Source organism: Trachurus trachurus (assembly GCF_905171665.1).
Source record: "Trachurus trachurus genome assembly, chromosome: 13".
Lineage (NCBI taxonomy): Eukaryota > Metazoa > Chordata > Actinopteri > Carangiformes > Carangidae > Trachurus > Trachurus trachurus.
This window is the reverse complement of record NC_139892.1, coordinates 29,678,869-29,702,866: the sequence shown is the minus strand read 5'-3', so window position 1 is coordinate 29,702,866 and position 23,998 is coordinate 29,678,869. Positions and strand designations below refer to the sequence as shown.

General features: G+C 40.8%; 2 protein-coding genes across 3 annotated transcripts in view; both read right to left on the bottom strand.

Annotated features, from left to right (window-relative positions):
• Window positions 1-19,335, bottom strand: part of rpa1 (replication protein A1) — a 33,827-nt gene extending 14,492 nt beyond the window's left edge. The window contains exons 1-12 of the mRNA XM_083984679.1: window positions 19,205-19,335; window positions 18,776-18,823; window positions 18,132-18,210; window positions 17,641-17,749; window positions 17,373-17,461; window positions 17,130-17,207; window positions 15,809-15,923; window positions 14,583-14,685; window positions 14,397-14,465; window positions 13,880-14,072; window positions 12,263-12,399; window positions 9,013-9,161 (exon numbers count right to left, since the gene is read on the bottom strand). Of these exons, the coding sequence (XP_083840805.1) occupies window positions 9,013-9,161; window positions 12,263-12,399; window positions 13,880-14,072; window positions 14,397-14,465; window positions 14,583-14,685; window positions 15,809-15,923; window positions 17,130-17,207; window positions 17,373-17,461; window positions 17,641-17,749; window positions 18,132-18,210; window positions 18,776-18,823; window positions 19,205-19,231 (1,196 nt within the window). The 5' untranslated portion in view covers window positions 19,232-19,335. The remainder of the gene's footprint in view (window positions 1-9,012; window positions 9,162-12,262; window positions 12,400-13,879; window positions 14,073-14,396; window positions 14,466-14,582; window positions 14,686-15,808; window positions 15,924-17,129; window positions 17,208-17,372; window positions 17,462-17,640; window positions 17,750-18,131; window positions 18,211-18,775; window positions 18,824-19,204) is intronic.
• Window positions 19,336-19,792: 457 nt separating this feature from the next.
• On the bottom strand, window positions 19,793-23,773 carry serpinf2b (serpin peptidase inhibitor, clade F (alpha-2 antiplasmin, pigment epithelium derived factor), member 2b). Of its 2 annotated transcripts, XM_083984575.1 has the most exons (10): window positions 23,566-23,773; window positions 23,095-23,196; window positions 22,808-22,876; window positions 22,618-22,692; window positions 22,203-22,470; window positions 21,901-22,044; window positions 21,536-21,724; window positions 21,196-21,338; window positions 20,873-21,077; window positions 19,793-20,756 (listed from the first exon to the last, which is right to left on the bottom strand). In XM_083984575.1, the coding sequence occupies exons 3-10, from the start codon at window positions 22,859-22,861 to the stop codon at window positions 20,401-20,403; spliced, it is 1,434 nt and encodes a 477-aa protein (XP_083840701.1). In that variant the 5' UTR covers window positions 22,862-22,876; window positions 23,095-23,196; window positions 23,566-23,773; the 3' UTR covers window positions 19,793-20,400. The 2 variants fall into 2 exon arrangements, with proteins under 2 accessions (XP_083840701.1, XP_083840700.1); XM_083984574.1 differs by lacking the exon at window positions 23,095-23,196.
• Between the last annotated feature and the right edge of the window lie 225 nt (window positions 23,774-23,998).

Sequence of the window (23,998 nt, the reverse complement as noted above, 5' to 3'; positions counted from 1 at the left end):
TTGGTTGAGCATGCTCCGGGTGACTGTTGTCAAGTCGTGAAGACGTGACTGTCAGTCAGCCCTCTCTCACGGCAGAGCAGAAGGGGACAGTGGCTGACTTTCAGCCTTTTGCAGAGGTAGATAAGATCAGTAGACAAGATCGGTTTCACATAATCTTGCGGGATCAGCGATCGGCCAATTCTTTTAAGGAAATCGGCGCCCATCGATCGGTGCATCCCTAATAACCACATATCCTTTTACCTTGTCAGAACCTGGCACTTACATTACTCACAATGCAAGTGGAGTGCCAACAGCTCTGTCACACATTTGAGTGTGTAATACCCACAGCTGCTAATGTAGCCTCAGGGTAGTGGCCTCGAGGAGGTCTGTAAGATCAATTCTTTCTAACTCTACACACACATTTTTTCATGTGCAAACTTCTAGCCTTCATCCTGAAAAGACTGATGAGGTAATCCAGATTTTTTTCTACATATGCATTAGTGCAGTGGAGTGCACCCCCTTCTTTAAGTAAGTATATTCTATGGTTCACGCCGCATTAACTTGAAAAACATAGGTTTAAGATGTATGATGCTGTATTTTCACTTGAGAGATTTGGATCGTTGGTATGCAGATGCCCACTTTTAGTCTGCAGCACTATTAATTTTAATACATCCAAACCGAAACAGGAGGCACAATACACTGCTCTTCACATGGCTGTCAACAGACTTCAGGCTATCCAATTAACAGTTAGCTTAAAAAGGGAGAAAAAAAAAATCTTGTTCCAGGGCAGAGCATCCATTTGTGTTTGTCAGAGCAGGGGTGGCTCAGCTGAGAGCAAAGCAGGCTGAAAGGCTTGTGAAATGAATCAACCACAAAGGGACAGATGAGCTGGCCAGGGTCAGGGCTGTTACGGTGATATCAGAAACCCATTTCTGCCCAATGTCCCCGGTAATTCAGGGAAGACAATGGGAAGGCGAAGAGGAAAGGCAAGGCGGGAGAAGAAAGATGGGCGGAGGTAAAATGCAGTTGTGGGAAAAGAAAATAACAGTTTAAAATGGTCACAAAGATCAATAGAGCTTACTAATCTGTTGGCCACAAGGCAAAGTGGTGCACAATGGGGAGGTCGGGTTGTAAATACAGGGAGAGCATGCCTTGCTCCTGGAAGCATGACTAATTGAAAATATCCCCATTAACTGTTCAGACTGTGGCCTGAGCAATGCACAAGCTGCCAGTTTCCCATTCCCACTGACAAATGTGAGCAATTCTCTTCAGTGCCACCAATTCCCTTACTGGTGTACCTGCGCTGTTTTCTTCTTTAATTGTGCTTGCACCCAGTTAGGAGTTGTTTAAAAAAGAAAAAAAGATAATCTGACATATAAAGTAGGCATCATTGTCTGTCACGGCCTACCATCTCTCCAAAGACATGTTCTACAGAGGAGAAAAGTGAAGTGACAACATCACTGAGATATTTAAAAATGCATCACACTTTATAGGCAAGACTGCAGACCAATTGGGGGCTCAGTGTTACATTGCTGCTCTGGACAGCTGATTTGACAGACATCCTAAAAAGGTTAACGCTTAACACTCAACAAGACACCATAGTGAAGAGCATCCAGTTTGATGGCTGCTGCCGTCTTTATCATCGTCACAGACAGCAAGGAGCACAGGAAGCAGAAATGGCATCGAAGACAGAGATCGTGATGATGGAGACAAAAAGAGGATAAATAAATAGATCTGGCAGAAAATGTGTAACAGTGTACTGAAAGCAGACAGAACCCAGCTTAGAGCAGCATGGCTTCAGTGAGACAAACTATCTGCAGGAGCACAGGGATGGATGACTTGAGGCAGACAAGCATGTGCTTACCATAGACATGTCAAATGTCGGTGTGTCAATGAGCAAGGACAGGACAGGAGCAGATTTGTGTCAAAGCAGAAGGTATGATGGGAAATTCTCAGTAAGCAGTGTTCTCGGCTCCAGGCTAGGACCCTAATGCCTCGGCTGAGGCGATAACTTCATGCTGTGTGTGACATGGTGTTAAACTGTTCATCTGTGGTGAGTGACATGTGGTCAAATATGGAACTAGCAGCAATAAAAGGTATGTTGTTCAAATGTAAATGTGGATAAAAGGTTAGGTTTTCCTTTCTTCTCATACTGATAGAAGCACAGAAAACCATTCATTTCTGTGTACAGATGGCAGATCACATGGGCTACAACTGGAAAACTGTGTGAAGGAAAAAACAATAAAAGAGAAGGAAGAATATAGAAATCAAATGTTTACATGTCATCTCTACCCCCTGAAACCATTCTGTATGCATCAGTAGACTCCTTATGTGTTACAGTTGTTGAATTTGAATGAGTTTGTCGTATTGAGAGCTTCACAGAGAAATTATATCGTTGAAAAACTGAGCAAATTATTAAAATGCTACAGTATTCTTCTGATTAGCAGGGGTTTCAAATGTGTAGTCATAACGCAAACTGAACTCCCGGGTTGGATATCAGCATACATGTATAAAAATGCCAAAGTTAGAAAAGTTATTAATCTGTGAGACAGATTGACAGAGCTCCCATTCTGGTAAATCTTCTGAAAGTCAAACGTAGTCTCCATCTGAGTCGTTTCAATAAGAAAAGCAGGTATGTTTTAATCTGTATATTGGGTAAAATAAACTCTCTAGAAAGCCTAGCTATAAAAACTGCAAATAATTTGTTTTCGTTACCGATTATTCTGCTTTTTATTTTCTCCACAAATCAATCAGAAATTGTGAAGTGTTCATTCTAAATTTCCAGAAACCAGCCCGTGCCGTTCAATGTTATTATTTGTCCCATCAATTATCTCAATCTATGAAAAGATCTTTCATTTATTTAACAACAAGAATAAAAACAACCAAAGAAAACTAAAAAGACTAATAGAGAAAAGCAACAAACTGATTAAATTTCAAATCAACTAATCAATTAAGCTACAAAACAAAAACAAACAAAGTTAGCTCTTGGTGCTCACTGAACAGATTAGATGCAGCCGTGGGTACTTAAAGGCAGATATGGCAACCATCAGGATCCAGATCTGAAACTGCTACGTTGTTGAACATAATTATGTTTTGACTGGCCCTCAGCTTTTCTAGCCTTTACAGTACTGGTTTTGCATCCCAGAAACCCTCAGACTAATTGCATATTAAATCATCTCATATGTTATGCAGCCAAATAAAACTTTGCATTAAAGGACCCGCTCCCCCCCCCCCTATAATACAACAAGAGTGAGTTGACTGAGTTTTTAATAGTTGGTCGGTCACATGGACAGATTGTTTGTACCCAGTCTCTGCAGTTATTAGAAGAACAATGTAACTGAGTTTCTTGGGCTCGACTAAGTGGACACATCTAGGGGGAAAAAAAACAAAGCAATGATACATAGAGAAATAATGTACAAATAGTAGCAAAACCTACTTAATTTTTGTGTGTAATAAGCAGGACTACCAATAACTCCTTCCCTACAGCAGCCTTACAGCAACTGTGAGGGAATAAAATGCTTAAAATATTGAAAAATAGCATAGTAAACTCAAAATTGGTTGTTACTTTAGCTACATAGTATATTGGATATGAAATCCAGAGTATGGGGTCATTTGAAGGAGGTAAAAGACAACCTCTAGATGGTGACATGAAAAGTGCAAAGGCAAATATTCACCTATCTTTCACTGACATTAAACATGGTTTAGGATTTGACACATGGAAGTAGCCTAAGATTAGTCACTTAATGTACTGGTCTCCTTGTTGGTTGTTCCGATGAAGAAACATTACTGTTTTTAAAAAGCAGCAATGTGAAGCACCATGATGAGTTTAGGTACAAATCATTTTAGGATTCAAATCCAGTGTTTTGTGGTTTGAAAAAAAGAGTCTGGATGTAAAATTTAACAGCCACAAAGAAAACTGAAATATGAACCCTGGGTCTGCTAACACAGCTGGGCAGGGGCGTTATGCAACCCAAAAATTTGAACGCGAAGCACGCATGCAGAACAGCATGTGCAAAATGTTTGGGGGATGCCCTCAAATGAGGTTGGATAGGACCCAAACTCAAAGCCAGCCGACCAAAAGGAGGAGGGGTTGTGATTTTTGGACAAGGCAATTTTGTCTTTTTGAGATGGACCAAGACATTATTTAGAATACATTTCACTCAATATGACCACTGATCATAGCTAGATGGTAAAATAATAAGTAAGGTGAAGTAAGTAAAATAAAATTGGTTGAAAAAAGAAAATCATCCCTCAAATCTGAGGGGGCATGTGCCCCCTCGGTTTCTATTGATGGGACACCTCTGCAGTTGGGTGTGGCAATTGACAGGGCACCCTTCACAGATTTAGCTAGATAGGCAACACTCGGCTATAAGGTTTTTCAGAAAGAGTTCTGTGACGACCTGTTAGGCGTTTCATCCCTTCAGACCAGTAGAGAGGGAAATAAAGTGAAACAAGTGGTTTCAATAACCACAGATGGAGCCCCTGCCATGGTAGGGAGAGAGAAAGGAGCGACAGCGAGAATGATTGTGTACAATCCAGGGCTCATCTCTTACCATTGCATAATTCATCAATCAGTCCTGTGCTCGACTGTCAGATGAGTATGCTGAGGTGATGAACACAATGATGAGAATGATTAACTTTCTCAGGGCATCATCACCCCATCAGCTTTGTATGTACAGAGAATTCCTCAGACAAGTTGATACAAATGCTGATGACCTTCTGCTGCACAACAAGACGGCTTGGCAAAGGCAGGGAGTTCGGTCCATCCAGAGGGAAATTGCATCTTTGTTGCCACAGCTGCAGAGCCAGAAGGCACTACTATGAAGATGAGAGGAAGATGTGAAGTGGTACCAAGGAAAACAGTCACAATATCCATCTGAATGAATGGCATTGCCACAGGACAAGGACGATTCAGTTTGTGACCTGATGACAGCTGCCTGCTCCTTCTATAGGAGACTTGAGGTGTTCAAAGAAGACCCGCAGGGAGGCTGTGCACACCACTCACCAGTGTAAGAACAGGTTCAGGTCAAAGAAATGTATCCCCTTTGGTTGACAAGCTATTTGTGGCCATGTGAGGAAAGTGGCCATCTTGAGTATGCTCAGATCCACATACAATAATCCAAAATTCTGGTACGTGATGATACATATTTTTATGTGATTCTTTCACACTGATGAGGGCAGTATTATATAACTATAAGCATTCTAGTCCGGGGAAGGCTGGCACAGTAAACATGTGGAATGGCAGCAGGAAGTACATTAACAGGTAACTTGTGGACAGAAAATACCTAGAAAACACACCCCAAGACTGGTGTATGGATGTTTCGTATTTGATGGGGGTCATGAGAGACAAGCTATAGACGACCAAAGTCAGACGACCGAGCATCTCAAAGAGGAGTAACCACCTAGAAGGTATCCAAGCAGCTCATAGACAGATCTACATTTTTACACAGAATTTAGGGTGAATGAGGTTCAGTGGTCAAGTTTATATTACAACATGTCATCAATATGTTCATGTGCTAAAGTGTTACCATTATTGTTTGGGCAATGCTGCAGCTCTTCTCTGTTGTTGTGAAGATACAGATTATTTATAATCACTCCAGTTCAATTAAAAAATGAAGAAATATTGTTGAATTTAATTGTCTTATTTGATTTTACAGTCTGTATCGTTGACTACATACAACTACTAGGCTATATGTATGGCACAGAACCATAACACAAGTTCTACCCTGCCCCTTTGCTTGATCAAGTTTTCTCTAACCAGACCTCTTTGAATTTTAATTGAATATCATAGCAGTCAAGCATCTCGGGACTGAGCGTCTTTGGCTGAAGATTAAATTGACAGTGGTGACAGTAGCCCAGCGGCTTTCTGTTATTCACCGCTGACAGAATCCTCCACCGTGTCCGACACATTCAAAACGTTCACAATGTCAGTCACCAATTCAATCCTGCCAATAACTCAGAAATTCAATTCAATACAGCACCGGGAACAATTTGGGTAAAATAACAGTCAATTAAATAGTGTGGCATCATGTTCACTAGATGACTGTGTTAAAGTTTGTTTGCTTCTCGGCTGACATAATTACTTCCCAGACTATGAGCTATGTATGGGCGTGTGTATGTGGGAACACTGGAGTCATGATAAGAAAGAAAATGTCAGCTTGTACTTGCATGAGTAAATGAATTAACAGTCAATGTCGGCAATTGATAGCATCAACAACTCAGAGTAAACATGACAAAAGAGTAGTTAACAAAAAGAATTGGCTGCCCTGCCTGACAGTATTGGAAAAGGAAGCACAGCCATCTCTAGATGTGCTGTTGCCACCTAATGGACAACTGCCTCTGTACAGTTAGATGGATCAAAGAGCATGTGACTCTGATTTTCACACCTATTATTTTCTCAAGGAACTGTACATTTATTGTTATGTTGGCAGCCTATGACGACGAGTGATCTCAAAAAGAAGGTGGAGGGCAGGGAGCATATCCAAGCTAACAGAGCACTAAGACCCGAGATTAACCCAAGGATCAAGATAATTAGTGCATAGTACAACATTCTTATTTAAGGAAATTAAAGCTATTTTCACCTCTGCAAGATTAATTAGTGTGACATTAAAGGGATGCTACTCAGCTTTCCATATAACAACAATGGAAAGTGCTGAGCAGCACCACTAATACTCTGCATGAGTCTGAGTCAACAGCCCACCAAGGATAGACTATTCATTTGAAGAAGTCCCAGAGGTCTGCGCCAAAACACAATCAAATTAAGACGCCTCCACATAAGTAAAACAATGTTGTTTCAGCAGCCTTGGCTGTACAGTAAAGACACATCGTTGTTAGGCTGAGGGAGAAAAGGTGTTAGGTTCTATGCAAAAAAAGAAAAGCCATCTTCACAGTTTAATTGATTTGCCTCCTTGTTCTGTTTTCCACAACTCACATTTTGGCTGACAGAACAATTATTAAAAAGGAACACATTGGTCTGCTACCATTTTGAGACTCGGCTTCCTGAAGCTCATCACCAACAACAAAACTCTCATTATGTATTCAATTCAACACTGACAACTTGTTTATTTTCACTACATACTTTCTGTCATGAAGCTATAAAATAAAGATGAATTACTAAAGAGGTTCCTTTCTCTGTTCTCTTCACAGCATGAAGCTAGCTGTCCAACATACTGCGTAACGATCTTGTCTTCACCATGGTCCTCACTTGGATTGACTTGGATCGAGTATAATGAGTCATGCTCTAGCCTCCTTTCATCTGTGACTTTTAAAATGGTCATTAGTGGATGGCTGCAAACCTGCAGGAACCCATTGTCCAAAGAGGACCCTCATGGGCCAACCCTTCCTCTGTGGTGGATAAACCAACACAAGGATTTAAGGATCATTATCCCTAGCTTTCCAACTGAGAAGTGACTGGAGAAGGTGCAGAACAATCTTTAGTCATTAAGCAGGGGAAGTAAAAAAAAATCCTATGCTAGAGCAGGGATGCAGAAACTATTAAGGACTTAATGGTAGTCCGGTAGAAGAGTGTAGAGCGGCCTTTATGATACAATATTTTCTATCACTACAAAATAATCTCATTACAAAAACCTAAGAGCAGTTCAGTTCAGCTGTTGGCATCCCGAGCAATGACATATTTAGATAAGCCAGAGGCTAGTGCTAAAACTATCATCAAGAAATTACCATAAACCAAGACATCTGATTAAAGAGGCACATTTGAGCATATTTTGTGATTTGCCTCTTTCTCGCCCGCAAAGTAGAGTCACATTTCACTGCTCTGATTATGCAGATCAGGTTCTCTGATCAAGCACAAATACTCACAGCCACATTTGTCAAGAGGCAAGAGAAAAGACTCCACTGGACTTGTCACAGAATAAATTCTTACTGTTTACCGTCTTTTTATTTATCGGCGCAAAGCAGGCAATGATACTGGGAGGTAAATAAATGAAATCCTTTGAATGGAATCAATTATATCTTTGCTCACAAACACAGACAAATCTCAAAACAGACTTCTGCCTTGACGCCAGCGAGCAGGGGTAGAGAGAGTCTCCTGGAGTAGGATTTCCAAAAGGACGGATCAATCACTGTGCCACAACGGTGGAGTGAGGTCAAGTATACCAAACACTGACCAGGTGATGTCTTTGTTTAAAAATAGACAAGATAAATAACAAAAAATGCCTTCTACCCAGACCTCTGGCACAGAGAAATTCACTACACACTGTGCAAACTTATTTCTGGTCATGCTGTACCACCAGGGAGATGAAATAATTTAGGAAATGAAGAATCGAGGAACTGGCACGGGAGCCAAAAGAAAAGATGAAAGCTTGAGTCTTAAATGTTTCTCTATTCATTTGCAAGAAAAGCCAACGGAAAATCTTCAAGGAATAGAGTCACATGTCTTAATTGTGTTAGTGTAATACAACTCTGCATGTGGCTGCAGTGCATCTAATGAATGCAACCACCGACTACGTTCACAGGTAACCACTCTGATTTAAAGATGAAGATATCTTGTCTAATTTTGACATAATCCTTTGTGTTCAAGGGAAAAACTACTATGAAAGAACGTAAACACTGCACAACCCCACACAGATAAAAGAAATGCCACAAATCAACATAATCGCACAGAAATGAGTCTGGATTTCATTTCATCTCGAAAGGCGATTAGGGGAGTAAAAAACGCATTTCCACAGATTAAGTATGATTTCCATTTATATGTAATGCTTCACTGGAGCACCCCCACCCCACAATGCGGCTAATGGGGGGAAGCTAATCTTGATAATGAGAATCAGAGCATGCACTCTCAGAACTTGGGAAATGGAAACCAAGGGTTTAAATCCTTCGAGTTCTTCAAATTCCAACAGTAATGCTTGCATGTGAGAAGCCGGCTTCCACAGGTTGAAATAAACAAGAAAAAGCCCTTCGGCGTTTAATGTATACGCATGTTTTAATCCTACAGAAACAGTAGAGTACATACAATTGCTGGGACATAGGGCAATTTTCTGCACTGTATTATCTATGGACCTCAGGCTCACTTACCAGCCTCTGAGCTTGTATGCCTCAGGGATGTCTGGGTTGATCATCAGGGTGCTGCTGAAGGATGCAGAGAGGGACCGGCCTCCAAAGTCTGAAAGCTTCGCCCCCTTAATGGCTAGAATGGGCTGTCCAGAGCCATCAAACTTTTCTGCCTACACAACAAAACAGACATGGACAAATAGCACACTGATTAAAACTTAATAAAAAAAATTTGTGTATCAAGTTAAGTGTTGGTACTTGGTACTGTATGAGAAAATTAAGAATTCACGGCCATGCTAGTGGTGCAGTGAGCTGACATGCTCATAATTAGCAGTTATAATATTGAGCATTCATCATTTGGTAACTCAGGAAATCTGCACCAATTTTCACTGGATTTGACCTAATAGTTGAGATTCAAAGAAACATGGATACACTGATTAGGTATTGTAAATGCCTGTACAAAATTTAATTATGATATAGATCAGATATTTAGAGACCGGTGTGTAGGAATTAGTGGCATCTAGTGGTGTTGCTGTAGATTGCAACTGACTGATTTCCTCCTCATCAGCCCCTTTTAAAGCATGAAGGAGAGCCTACAGTAGCCTTCAGATAATATAAAAATGGTGGAAGGCCCTTCAGAGAACCAGTGTCTGATTGGTCTGTTGTCGGCTGCTGTAGAAACATGCAGGCTCCATGGGAGAGGACATGATCCCCATTTTGGTTGAAAGGGTTCATTCTAATAGCACAACAATTTGTAGTTACATGAATGAAAACATAATTATAATCTATATTCTACTTTATTCCACACTTGGAAAGAACCGGACCAAGGCTGCACACCGGATACGCACTTTATACATATTTATACTTCAAATATTATCTATTCATTTTTGGACCAGCGGTTCACAACCCACCCTGAACAGGTCCATGACCCATTTTTGGGTGGCAACCCACCAGTTGACAATCTATGCTTTAAGATATTGCAATGAGTAATATGCTGCCTCATGGTAGTGGGTTTCAAAGATTACTTCTTGAACTTCTAATGTGTGAGCACTTTTTTCATTCAGTTCCAAGATTAGTCTCACAAATTTTGTGCGTTTACTTTATTTTTCCATTTCTTTTGTGTGTTTTTTTCTGTAATAACCTGAGGACATCAACTGCATGAGGGGAGAGGGGCAACAGTAGCGCCTTCAGGGACAAGGAAACTATCTCCAAGACTTGCTGTTTGGCATTGCCATTGTTCTTTGTAAAACATACATCTTGTGTACATCAGCATGTCCCTCTGGAGAAGGGGTATCTGTCGAACAAACAAACAGGGAACGCTGTGCTTCTTGTCAGGAGGAAAGAAATGGTGGCACACTCAGCACAGTCCCTCCGAGACACAGGTAAAATCAACTGCAGGGGCTCAGTTATTTCATCAGCCCATGACAGGGAATTTAGTTAAAGATTACTGCCCCTATAAAAAATTGCACACATTGTTGACCATCTCTGGTCCTGAAAATGCTCAAAAGTGGCCCGGGTGTTGAAAAGACTTTTTTAAATAAAATACCTTTGTGACATAGCATCACCAAAATCCCCAAACTAAATGGCCTTAAACTTTTTTTAATTGGTGTGAGAGATTCTAAGGGGGTCGACAGGTCCAAAGATTGTCTAGATGCGAGGCCAGGGATTGTGGTGATTATTAACACTTGTAAGGCTCAAGATATCTTGTGACAACACTTGTTTTTCCAACAGGCATGTGCTTGCATTATAGGGCTTGTATTGATTTCCATTAGCCAATTACAAAGCTCCACACAATACCGCAGCCCCACACATTTTACTTCCCCATCTACTAGGGGTGTAAGGGTTCTGAACCGAAACCAAAAACCGTGGTTCAAAGGACTTCGGATCAGAAACTCATTCTATCTTCCCGAACCGATCGGTTCATCCCCGCCCGCCCCTCCCCTCCCGCATACAGATGCAGAACTTAGTTAGGGCAGAGAGAGAGAGGAGGGACTGAGATGTGACAAGCTAAAGTTGGACCCACCCTAATCCAGTGCAGTCCGGGATGGAAGATCAGTCCGACAAATGTACACAGACAGACAGCGTGCATCACCTGTAAGGACGGTGCCCCAAAGAAAAACAACAAAAAAACGGCGCTACGCTCTCCAGCCAGCTCACCTGCAGCTGTCAGAGGAGCCTCTGCTAGTTCTCTCTCTCAGCCAGGTGTTTGGCTGCACTTTGAATAAAAAGAGTTTAACAAGAAGATCTAACCGCCATCTGACCACCGGTCAGCGGAGCCAGAGCTCAGTGGACGTGGCTGGTGTGTCGCCTCGCTATAATGGCAAGAAAAACAAATCGTCCTCTTAATCGCTGTCGTCTGTGTACGTTTGTCCGTCTGATCTTCCATCAGAGACTGCGCTGCATTACTGATCATCACCCGGTGTCCCTCACAGCTACAGCTGTAGGTCCAACTGCTCGTCACTTCCCTGTCCCTCCTCTCTCTCTGTCTGCCCGTTCTAACTCCATCTGACTAAGTTCGGCATCTGTAATCAGGTTCATAAAGGTCTCCCTTTGGCTCTGTGCTAAAAGACTATATAGACTGGTCTTAAAGGGATAGTTACTACTACTACTACTACTACTACTACTACTACTACTACTACTACTGGGAGCTTCCGCTACAAACAAGCTTAAAATACAGACTTATTTAGTTTTTTCGGAACAATTTCACACGATGGGGCTTCAATACAAGAGGGACATTACAGACGAGCTGTGTGGAGGTATTTGGATGTTTTTTGGTGTGTCTTTTTGGACGAAGAAAAGTGAGCCACATTCGCAACCGTCATATGGCAGTGCAGTGCTGCACGGAGCCCCCGTAACTCCGAGAAGGCACGGAGGACTCTGAAACTTCTCCCAGCCCTTAGTCGACATGAGGGTGAGTAGATCATTTTAATCTTGGGTGAACTATCCCTTTAAGACAAATGTTTATTTTTTTTGTATCCCTGGATAGTTGGATAGAAGTGTTTTTTTTTTTATTAATTAATTAATTTGGTCTAAAGAGGAGTGTTATACTTGGTTAAGTTAATATAACTTAAGTCATGTTCTTGATATTATAATGCAAAAATCCTTTAATAAAATCCAGACATTTTTTTCCTGGAAGTTTTTCAAAAGGTTTTTCAGTAGCCTATGTTTTTAAAAACCGAGGTTTAAACCGAACCGTGAGTCAAAAACCGAAGTTTGAACCGAATCGTGGGTTTGGTGAACCGTTACACCCCTACCATCTACTGTTTATACTCACTTCCTCTCCCCACAGTGTGACATTCACCACCTTCCCAGACTGGTCCATCAGATCGAGTGTCCTCTTTGACACTTCTCTGTTGGCCTTTGTTGTGAGGCGGGTTACCTCATCTACGCTCCTGCACACTCCAATCACATCTGTAATGAAAAACAATGTTCCACATTAGCAGCAGAAACTGGCTTAAATGATTCATACTGTGAACTCACACTCCGTCAAAAAATACCTGAACCACATGTGATTTTATTTTCCCGGAAAACTGATTGTCCAAACATATTCATATCATAAATATTGATTGTCGTGTTTACACCCACAGGTCACTCCGGGAGCCATGGTTTCCAGCACAAATTGGCTGCTGGAAAATAAGTAATTCATCCATTTCCTGCAGGTCATTGGCCTGTATAGTGGGCACTTACATCCATAATATAGCAGAGAATCTGTGAAACAGGCTTTAATTATTTCTACAGACACACTTAATCATGCGCATTTTGTTGACTCATGTAATCAAGCACAATAGATGTGGACGTAACCATTTATTTGTAAAGGTGCAGGAGTAGCATTACTAACATGCTCATCTAAAAAACCCTCCCCACTTAACACTGAGTAAAGGGATTTTCATTGTATTCAACCGTGATGACAAATTTACACTTTGTTGCTGACTGGTGTGCAGGTGAGAAATTAGTCAAACAGCAGTACATTAAAAGAATTACAACAGGCTCCTTATTACTTCAATTTACCTGTGACAGCAGGTTCTCATTTTATCATCAGCTCTGCCATGGGGCCCAAAGTCAATCTGCACTACAGGCTATTACTGTCATCAGTATTATTAATACCACTTTTATCTCTCTGCTCCTATACCGTAATTACTTCAACCTCCTAGCATATCCGGCTCTACTTCCTGCTACAAACTCTATCCTCTGTTTATAATAGTTTATTATTGGGTGCTTGGGAACACTTCATTAGGAGGTGGGCTTTGATATATTGGTCGGTTGGTTTATGCCTGTAGTTTGATGCATGGTGCAGTCGCTGATGGGAAATGACGCACCCGCTCCCCTATGCACTGTGCAAAACAGGCCTGCTCTCTGCACATTTGTTTAGGGGCACGGAATACATGAGACAACAACTATAAAAATTAACATAATGCAAACTTTTTCTTCCCCTACCATATATTTACACTTAGATAACTTTATTTAATATCTGACATAAGAAGTCTTATTTAGCTATACTCTCTTTGCCAAAGTCGACAATTTCACTCATCCAATCCACCCACTAAATATTTATAAGCACCTGAATTGATTTTCATCAGCCAAGAACCTGCGCTGAGGGATCAGCAACCTCAAAAAACAAAACTTGAACTGTTCATATACTAATTATCTAATAAAGGCATCAGGCCTGAGCTTGACTCTACACATTTTTTGCTGATTACATTTCAGGGCTTTACTTTTGACAGTATGCAATGTCTCTGTATATGCATTTAAAGCTGAAGGCTGTTCAGTGCTTGAATTTCAAAGTAAAGTCTGGAAAGGTAAGTGAGGAAAAAAAAAAAAATCATAAAGCCGCCTGATGTGACACAGGCTGGGCTCAGAGATGCCCGTGGAGATCATTACTTGTGCTCCTTACCAACGATAGCATCTTTGTCTCTGTTCTCCAGGTCACCGATGGAGACAAAGTCGCACTGCACCATGGGAACATCGCAGCTGTCTTCACATGGGATGACTGTGGACTCTCCATTGAACGTCATCTCGTAGTCATTCTTCACCGATGTGTACTGTTTGTTGGCGATCTTGAGGGAGCATTTGGAGATGTAGTAGACCTGGCCCACGGAGATGGATCAACCACATGTTAATCAGAGATCTGGGGGAGCATTTCCCCTGACTGAATGGTGCAAACAAGATCCAACTTCGGACAGTCAGGGGGGGGGAATCAACAAAGACTGGCAGATGATCATAAGCCGCTTATTGTATGGGTACAGTGCAGCCAGATGACTCACTCGTAGTCTCTGAGCTTTTAACTCACAAAGTATTGGCAGCTGTTGATAGAACATGCTGCGGCCAAATCTGTCTTTAACAGTATGGTGGAAGAAGGTTTTGGCAAATAATTATGACGCCGTGAATCATTATCTGTAGGAAGATCTCACCTTGCCAGCCTCAACCAGGCTGTAGAACTTGTCCACCTCTTGGTTGAAACCTGTCACTCGTATCTCTCCCTGTCATCAAACACAACACCGTGGTTAATGTCAAAAGTAGGGCAGACACAGTGGAGGATTTTCAGGATCTTATGGTCTATTTGCATAAATAGACAATCGGGCCAAATTAACACTCACGCTCTCATCCACAATCTCCATGGAGAAGAGTTTGCCATCGCCGCGAGAGTTGCTCCATGTACGGATGGTGCTCTTGTTGGTTACACGAGCACGGATGGTCCACCTATCATGAGACAAGGCTGAATTTAGTGAATGGATCCTTTCAGTTAAACCTACACATATGCATTGATTCATTAACTCTTATTTATGCACAAACTCAGCCTTTTCTGCCTCCTTGTGGCCCTTTAGGTGAATGACGACGTGTAAGGACAATATTAAACCTGTGAACCATGCCTCCACTGCAATCAGCTTGTCGGGGGTTAGTTGGATTATTCCAAATTAAATGAAAAGGAGAAAAGCACAGGTGTTGCCAAGGACATTAACAATGGCTGTTACATTCGGCAAGCTGGTAAATCAGTACTATGAGCCCTGAACTGCCATTCCTCAATAGAAAATAAGTCATTAGTAACGTCATCAGTGATACCTCTGTTTGGCCATTTAAACATGTCCACTGTGAGACATTACTGCTCTGTTGAGTTGTGCGGAGAGGTTTGTGCCTTCAACATTTACGATGGCATCAGAATCATTGTAGATATCTCATTTCTAACAGCTCTTCTCACATTCTCGCTGTACACAAACTGACGACAATATATCAGAGTTGTGACCTCGATCTGTACCAAGCAGGAGATTTGCATTTTGCAGGATGGTTTTGAGTTGGAAAAATAGAAATCTCACTGCTCTCTTGTTGAAAAACAATGAAGGCACTGACCTCAATCACACCTTACACATTTCTGTTTCTGTCCTGCAACGCCTTTTTACTTATCGTGGAACATATAAAACAATATGGACATGTGAGAATTAAGATGGCACAATTTGGTTTTTAAGGCCAATTTCAAGATGTAGTTTATGTAAAAATATTTCCACTGCAACTTCCAATAGAGGACAATCCAATACCACACAACAAACTAAAGCTTTTTCAAAATCCAGAGTTGATTCAGTGCTTTTGTATAGAATTGCATTAAATTATTTAGGTATTTGTTATTGTGCAAACCTCCTGTTATCTTCAACATCAAGCTTCAACATGCAACACTTCACACGGTCTTGCTGATGTGAAGCAAATTGTTGTTGCAATTTTCTATTTTCTCATACATTTATGCAGTAATGTGATTTTACTGTTCCAAAAACAGCAAATATGCATCATTTTTGGCATGATGTTAAATTTCCCAGTGACTAGGGAACATACTCACTTGGACTGGTAGGGGTTGAGGCTGGCAATGGGCACAATTTTGGAGCCTCCCCCTGGAGTACTGGGCATAGCAGATGGGGTCTTCTTCCCAAAGTCTCTACTGAAACCTCTGTTCACTGTTAGAGGAATGAAGAGAGAAATAAATGATCCATGAAGAGCAGTGATGGAGAGGAGTCAAGAGAGAGGCACATACATTATTCATCAGAGACGAATTACAAAAATCCAATTTCTTTGGATTGCAACTGTGATCACTGTAATTATCTCACTTCATGAGGGAAGTTTCTAAGAAAAACCTAATGACTTAAAGTAAATTCATCACCGTCGAGACGAGCGAGAGGAAAGACTCGAGCAGCAAACAAAAATCTTGTCAAACCAAGTTGCTGGAGATGTGTGATCCAGCATTTTGGTGAGAAAGATGATTCACATTTCACAAAATCCGGGCAGAGTGTGAAATGCTATAACAAACTGGAGCTGCTCTTCCCCCGGAGAGCAGTGCTGCCTGACTTTGAGATTTTCCGTTTGAACAAGCGCTGCACATTTGATTTGTGTGCGTCTCACGCGGAGGATTAGAGTTCAAAGTGTCCACTTAAGTCCTCCCACTTTGCCAACCACTGCACTTCTGGTAATTAAGCCCCCAGATCAAGCGGCACACACAGAGAAATGAACAATGACTGTGCTGATGAGGAGGGTGCTTGCCACAACCTCAATTCCCACATGGCAGATTAGACGGATGAATACCTGCTATGACAGACACTGGAAGACAGCAAAACCCATCTGACTGCTGGATTGCACATCTCTCCTGGTCCAAGTTATTTGCTATGCTGTGATCCACTGCTTATCTCTGACATGAACAAGTATCAGTGTTTCAAAAAAGGAATCTGTTTGTAATATGCGTTCTCCTGGGAGCCTGTGTTAATATGTGTTTGTTCATTTGTGTATTCGACTTTGCATGAAAAAAAAAGGTAAACAATGATCAATATGCACACGCAAAGACAGCTACTAATTAACAAAGTCTCACAGTTGTCAAAGTTCATGATCCTGAGCGTTCACAGTAAAAGGATGAGCTCTGAAGAGCTGAGAGGGTCAATAACACTGAGAAGAGAAAACTTGAGAAAGCTAAAAATGAACATGTTTCTCAGTGGGGCTGTCAAAATTACTTTGTGTCCTGTAAATCTGAGGGTCACCTAAATGTTCCAAAGCAGTAGAGAAATGGTGCCATCTGGTGGGGTTTTTATTCACTTTTTCTGCAGTGTTTTTCCACAAACACAGAGTACTGAACACCTCCACCCTTTTTCGTTCATGTTCATCAGTTAAAAACGTACCTTCGTTTTTATTCTGTGGCTGCAGTGGAGGGCGGTTTTCAGCAGCTTTTGGAGCCGACTGCGGGCCTTTAGCTTGACCTACAAGAAACATCTGACGTGAGCAGACAGACACTACAACCCAATGTGTATGACTCATGTGCATTTAAATAGCAATATCACCTGAAAAACATTCACTGAGTGTGATTTCTAAATTTACATTAGTTATTCTAAAAGTAGCAAATATTACAAACTGTGAAGCCTTACCCTCAGTGTAAGGAGTAGGGTCACCTATTTTCTCGCCAACGTCTTCACCTGACTGGACGACTTCAACCTCCAAAATGATAACCACTCGTCTGTGAAGAACAATTTCCATTAATAACAGTTTATCTTCTCATGTTAAGCTGTCCAAATTATTTGTCAAGCTCACAGTAAAAACAAACATGTATTAGCACAATCTTTTAACACTTGCGTTTCTCTAGTCTGGTTCATCAAGTAAATACGCAGTTAAGAAATGTATAAACAAAGCACATACCGTCCATCCTTCAGTATATTGGTTACATGCTTCTTCAGAATACAGATGCAGTTGGGGGAGAGTGTGTTCTCCTCCGCCATGTAGTTCAGCTGAGTGGACAGCATGAAGGCTGCAGAGGTACAGAGGTGAAGAGAGAAGAAGACATGAGCACAATAAACATGACTGTCTGGGAATAACTACTCCTCTAAGCCCATCCTCCATCCGGTATTTAACAGAAATAAAGAACATAACAAAGTTGAGTTACAGTCTTACTGAGTAATTTGGTCCAACACATAACTACATGCTGCTTGCTCTCCGGAGTAACATGTTGTACTTGATCATATTAAATGTATTGGCTGTGGATCTTGTGTTTCCAGCAGTTTGTGTATAAGGATAAAAATGCACTGCTTTGAATCTTTAGAGTGGATGAGACAATTTGGTCAGAGGACACACAAGTCACTCTACTATTATTATTTAATTATTTCTGAAATATGCGTGCAGAAAAAACTTACAGGATAGTGAGTGGCGTCCATCGCTCATCATCACCCGAAAGCGAGTTGGACCATTTCCCCCATCAATCTTGCGAATGTGCTGAAAGGTGATAGAAAAATGCAACTGTTCAGCATCTTTGACCCAATTTATTGTTGTGTGTCTGATGGTGTGAATGTGCATCTTATGACAGCATTTCTTTAATATGTTTTCTAATGGTACAAACAAAAATCATCTGCAGAAAGGTAACATTGGCATTAGTGTTTTCTTTTGTAAATAAAACAAATACACAAGCTCAGCTTCTCACACACTGATCAACATACTATTTGGACCCAGTTTCCTACAACAGCCCTGCTGTTGAATATATGTATTGTTTCCTCCACCCACCCCCACCCTGAACCAGCTGCTCACTGCCACATACTCTGGTGTTCTACTCAAAGTTGAATGTTAGGACATGTTCAGGAGCTGTTCCACCATGAAAGAAACTAAATATGCAGTTTTGTTTCGCGTAATGCCTCCTAGATCAGTCAATCACTGGATACCAGTTAGAGGCAAAGTTATTTCATTTGATAAACAGTGATGTAAGGAAGTGGCTTGCCGTTAAAATAATAAAAAAAGAAGAAGCAAAAACTGATGGTAATATTTTAGGTCTTTGTTAGTGACTCACCACCAACTGAAGCACTGCGTCGTTGCCACCGGTGCCATTGGACAGAGCCTGTAAACACACATCCTTAATTGTTTTGACGTTGGATATTTTGCATAATGTTTCACTTGTAAATATGTCGCAAATTATTGTTTTCCTCGAAAGCCTTTAAACTGTCACGTCTTCAGTTAACGTTGTAACTTAGCTCATTTTCCATCGTGTCAGACAAAACTGTCCGTTTGTTAACGTTACTTTTTTTTTTAAAGACACAAACATCAACGACACAGGTAACGCGTCGTCTTTATGTTACACTAAGCACAGAAGTAAACAAAAGGCTGTTGGTTACTGGAGCCAAACAAAAGTAACGTTACACCAAACCAGCTTTCATTTCAGTTTTACGTTTTTGGAAAGAAAAAAAAAATCTTCTTAGCTCATTTAGCAGTTTAACCTTACCTCTATCGCGCCATCTGAGAGCTTCATGTCTGCGAATGGATACTTCAAGCCAACAAAGACAAATATTCGTGAAATGGTCTGATAATAACTCTGTGCTCCTTTCAGCCAAAGCACTCAGTGAGTTGTGTCAGTGGCGCCAACAACTTGGACAAACGCGCCAAGCGTCTCACAAGCTGCTCCTGTTTCCGTTTCCGTTCACAGACCTGACGTCAGTTCTTCATTCTGTCAGCGCCGTCGCTCTAATAGCCCTGGTAGGCCAGTTAACTGACCTGAGACCAGCTGCTCGAAAGTCAGCGCCAAATTTAACGTGACGTCAGGGATTGATACTACGATGCGTTCAATGCCACAGGGAAATTACTCCACTCGGGCTCATTTTCGAAACAACACGATAAATGAGTGTTTTTTCAGTGGAGCTATCAAACTTAAAGATAATTTACAGTCATTGTTATACTTATGACACATTATGCACAAAACTCTACTTTCCTGTCAGTTTGAAAGCAAGAATTAAGTGGGCATGAGCAAAGCACTGATAAAAAGTTTTATAAAACATTAGGCCTATACTACAACAAGGAATTGGGACACTTTAAATTGTAATCAACTCTTTTAATTGCAGTCAGTTATTACACACCAATAAGACAAGGAGAAAACATTTCTGGTAGGAAGACCAAATACATCATCAGTTTCATGATTATGTCATCTTTTGGCAAGAAGCTTCAAACCGTTTTTCATTCAAGTTGTTTTACCGTTCAATTCTGTCACCACTGTGACAATTAAGCCACATCTCTTTAGTTTATTATGCCATTAGATAACATCTTTCAAAATTCAACTACACACACTGATGCTGTAAAAGTGTGACATCACACCAGATTCATTTGGCTTCACATATTGACACCTTGGCAAATGTATAAGTAGGCTATTATCAAATAAAACATGAACCATTTCTTGTATCTAATTATCATTTTAAGAGTCTCTTGACCAGAATCTAATGCAGCAACTCTATCATTATTTTTAGTCAAATATTTTACTTTTAAATGGGATACTGGGCTTCTCATAATGTTTACTGTGAAATGAAATAAAGAAAGAACTGAAGCATGTTTTCACGCAAATCCAGCTAAATGGTAATGTACATTTAATTCGTACAATCATGAAGGTCTTGGTCTGAATTTCCATCGGACAGCCTGGCAGGTTGTTGGCTCCTATTTAGGTGGGCCTCCAAATGAACTAAAGTGATTCTTGTCAATTGGGAATCCCACTTTATCTTTGCTTCCAAGATCTCCCCCCCTCTGCATAACAGGAGCTCCCGGATTAGGGTTGTTGATGACACCCATGAAGATCGGTATTTGAGTCGTATCATCCAATAGGGCAAAAAAGAAGGGTTGGCTGAGGTGGAAAACAGGGTTGGATGCACGTGAGATGACCACAGTGGTGGCTGCAGCAGCCTCTGCACCCTCTTCATTTAGCTCCATGGTGGACTTATGTATCACACTGGACACCATCAGGAGGCCATCTGCTATATTAGCCAAGTTGGGAGTAGAGAACATTTTTTCCAGGCCTAACACAGAGAAGAAAGCAAAGGTTCAACTCAAGGAATAAAATTCACTTTTGTCAGAAATAACATTTTATCAGTGACCAAAAAAACAACTACTGTAACAGTGAAATATTTCTTACCCAATTTGATAAATACATCCTGTAACTCTTGAGCATACTCCAGTTTGAACTTAGGGACTTTAACCTGAACGGCCCTCTCCTTAGGCAGGCGATTATACAGGTCCGAGATGTTCAGCTTTGCATAAAGGGAAGACACATCTACCTGGCTGGACAAAGGCATAACCACCAACAAGCTCATTCCCTTCTGGAATGGGAAGCTCGCTACCTGCACAGAGAGAAGACACACACTTCTGTCAGACATTCCTTCTTTCTAAATTGGGTAACAGGTAGATGTAAAGAACAGTGATGTAACCTATTGACTAATAGATTAAACTACATTTAACCTGAGCGTCCAGGTCGTTGTCAATAAATAAACTTAAGGGATGTTTGGCATCTTCCATCACTTCAACATCAACCATGCGGTTGTCATCAAGGTAGAAGACACCTCTGGAAGTAAAACGCGGGTCAAATCGAGCTTTCCATTCGCCTGTGGGGAACATATTTTAACATCTCGGTTAAAATATAATGACATAACTAAACATACAGAAGCTTGACAAAATACAATTTGCAAACAGGAAATTTCATTGATTATGTCCCATTGAAATCTTAGTGAAATTAGTATTCACCACAACCATCACATAAGAGGCATTACATGAATATGATGAAATTTCATTTCACATTCACCTTTGAAATGGACAGCATTAATAAGCATGAGGAGCAGATTCGGTGGTAAAGCAGACAGGAAGTCGGTCATCTTTCCTTTTGTTGCCCCCTCTACCCAGTCATTTATCTGCTGCAAGCTCTCCAACACTACTGGTTCTGAGTCATATAACCGCTGGGATTCATTGACAAAGTCTTGCTTTGGCTCAAACCCTACAACACACAATAAACACAAATGCATTTTCAGACCCTGTTTCTCATAGACCACCTCTTTAGGTCAGCACAAATAAGTAACAAGAGAGTTTCTGCAAGCAGAAGCTTCTGCAGTCATAACTTTTAGCACAGTTAAAAATAGTTTTGACAAAATCTGTGTTCTTTTCGGGGGTAACCTTGGCGCAGGAAGATACGTGTGGCAATTTGCAAGTCATCGTTTCGGAGCTGCTCCAAGACTTTATGCAGAGACTCGTGGTAGCAGGGGAGAGTGTTTTCGTGGAGATGATGCATCAGGAGCTCCTCTGTCTCATTTACTGCACCTGTGAAGAGGGGTGTAATAGCTGAATGATAAGAGTAATGGTCTCTAGATGACAATAAAAAGGGCTAGTTGCTGACACAATTCATTAAATGTGGTAAATACACATGTGTAATACAAGCTTAGATACATTCTATTTAAGCTGCAGCAGGACATGCACACCTAAAGCCAGCTGGGAGAGGGCTAGTGATATGCTGAAAGGAGATATGATGATATTTGGCTGCTCTGGTGTTATCTCCAGGTTCTCCAGCAGCTGCACACCCAGATTCTGAATGGCAGCAGCAATGACTTTTCTTGACTCTGGGTTTCGGCTGGTAGACAGACAACCCCCATCTTGCTCTTCTTCTGACGAGCCCCCATTCGGCCCACTAGTAATGGCCGTTGCTGGTGCAGGCATTTGCGTGGTGTTTGCATTTTCATTATCTACTTTCTGAAGGCAGAAACAGGAGAAAATGTTCAGCACAAGGACACACTCTCCAAACGGTGAATTAAAGATGACCAGATGAACAGTAATCTGACAAAACAGGCACAATAAGAGAAAAATGTTCTATTCAAACTTTTCTAATTTGCCTCTAACCTCTCTGGGGTGGCTGGGCATCAATGGAATAAGAGGCACCAAGGGGACTGACTCACCCTCTGCCTCCATGGCATTCTGTTGAACAGAAAGGTAGCATGAAATAAACTATACAACCATTATATAATCGCCATAGATGATAGTCATCTTGTATAATCTTTTATGTGCTTTATTAGTCATAACAGGGCTTTACAGTTACTCCTTGGCTGCAGAGACAGATCAACAGGAGTGTCAGACGAAGGTCCATGTCCTTACAGCGTAACTGTAGAAAAGAGAAATTATGATGGCTGAAAAATGTCTGGCCTGCTCACTTTTATGAAGCAGTAAATATAGTTATCTTATTCAAAAACCCTATTGCCTTGTAAGGCATTGTGCAATAAATCAATATCCCCCTTTAGACTAGATTTTTACTCCTCCAGCTTTAGATTGAAGCTGGTAAAAATAAGAAACAAAAAGGGTCACAAAGCGTAACATTCTCACCTTTATTTCAAAAATTGTATCTTTACTATATTGTCTGCAAGTCTTAAGTGCTTTCTCTTCACTTAGTCACCCACACTGTTAGAGGATCATCTGGAAATGTATCTAAAATATAAAAGATACTTGTTGTAAACCATGTAAGAGTGTCACAGCTAAAGTGACTGTGGATTTCAGCAGTTACTAAGGCTGTCTTGAGGCATATCCTAATATTGGAGATTTAAAGTTTAATAAAACACTTTTATAGACAGAAATTGTTTTTGCCTCCGCAGAGAAAAGTTTTAGTGCCAGTGCATTTTAATCAAAATAAAACTAGGTCTAAGTACTGTATCAGTAACTGATACAGGTTCAAAACCACTGTTGCAGACTTAACACAACCTTAAAATATATGGATAACTGAGCAGTATGTAGTATACTCTTCAAATTTTTCAAATGTACAGTATCTCAATAAATGTATTAAAGTAAATTTGATCTTACCTTAAATTTAAATAGAAAAAAAAACTTGCTGCCTTGTCCAAAAAAGGAGCGACTGACTGTGGATGGCAGAATTCCTGAAAGAAAAAGATTGGCACTTGCTCAGCAAACAGTTAAATATCAACTTCCATTGATTGGGGCCTCATTTAAACCACTATTTGTTTGTAAATGTAGCTACTGAGACTCTCGCAGAGTTAAATATTGAAGCCTAAATGCTTAGCTAGATTGCAAGTGAATAGGCAGGTGATAATATCATGACACATCTAAATCTATGACAGCAAACATGACATGATTAATTGCAAAAGTGTGGTTAATCCTATTGTTTGTGGGCAAACAAATACAATTTGCTGGTACTGATGTCAGAGAACACAAGCACACATTTAGCGGAAACCACTGGCTTTGATATACTACCAATTTAACTAAATTGACAGCCACA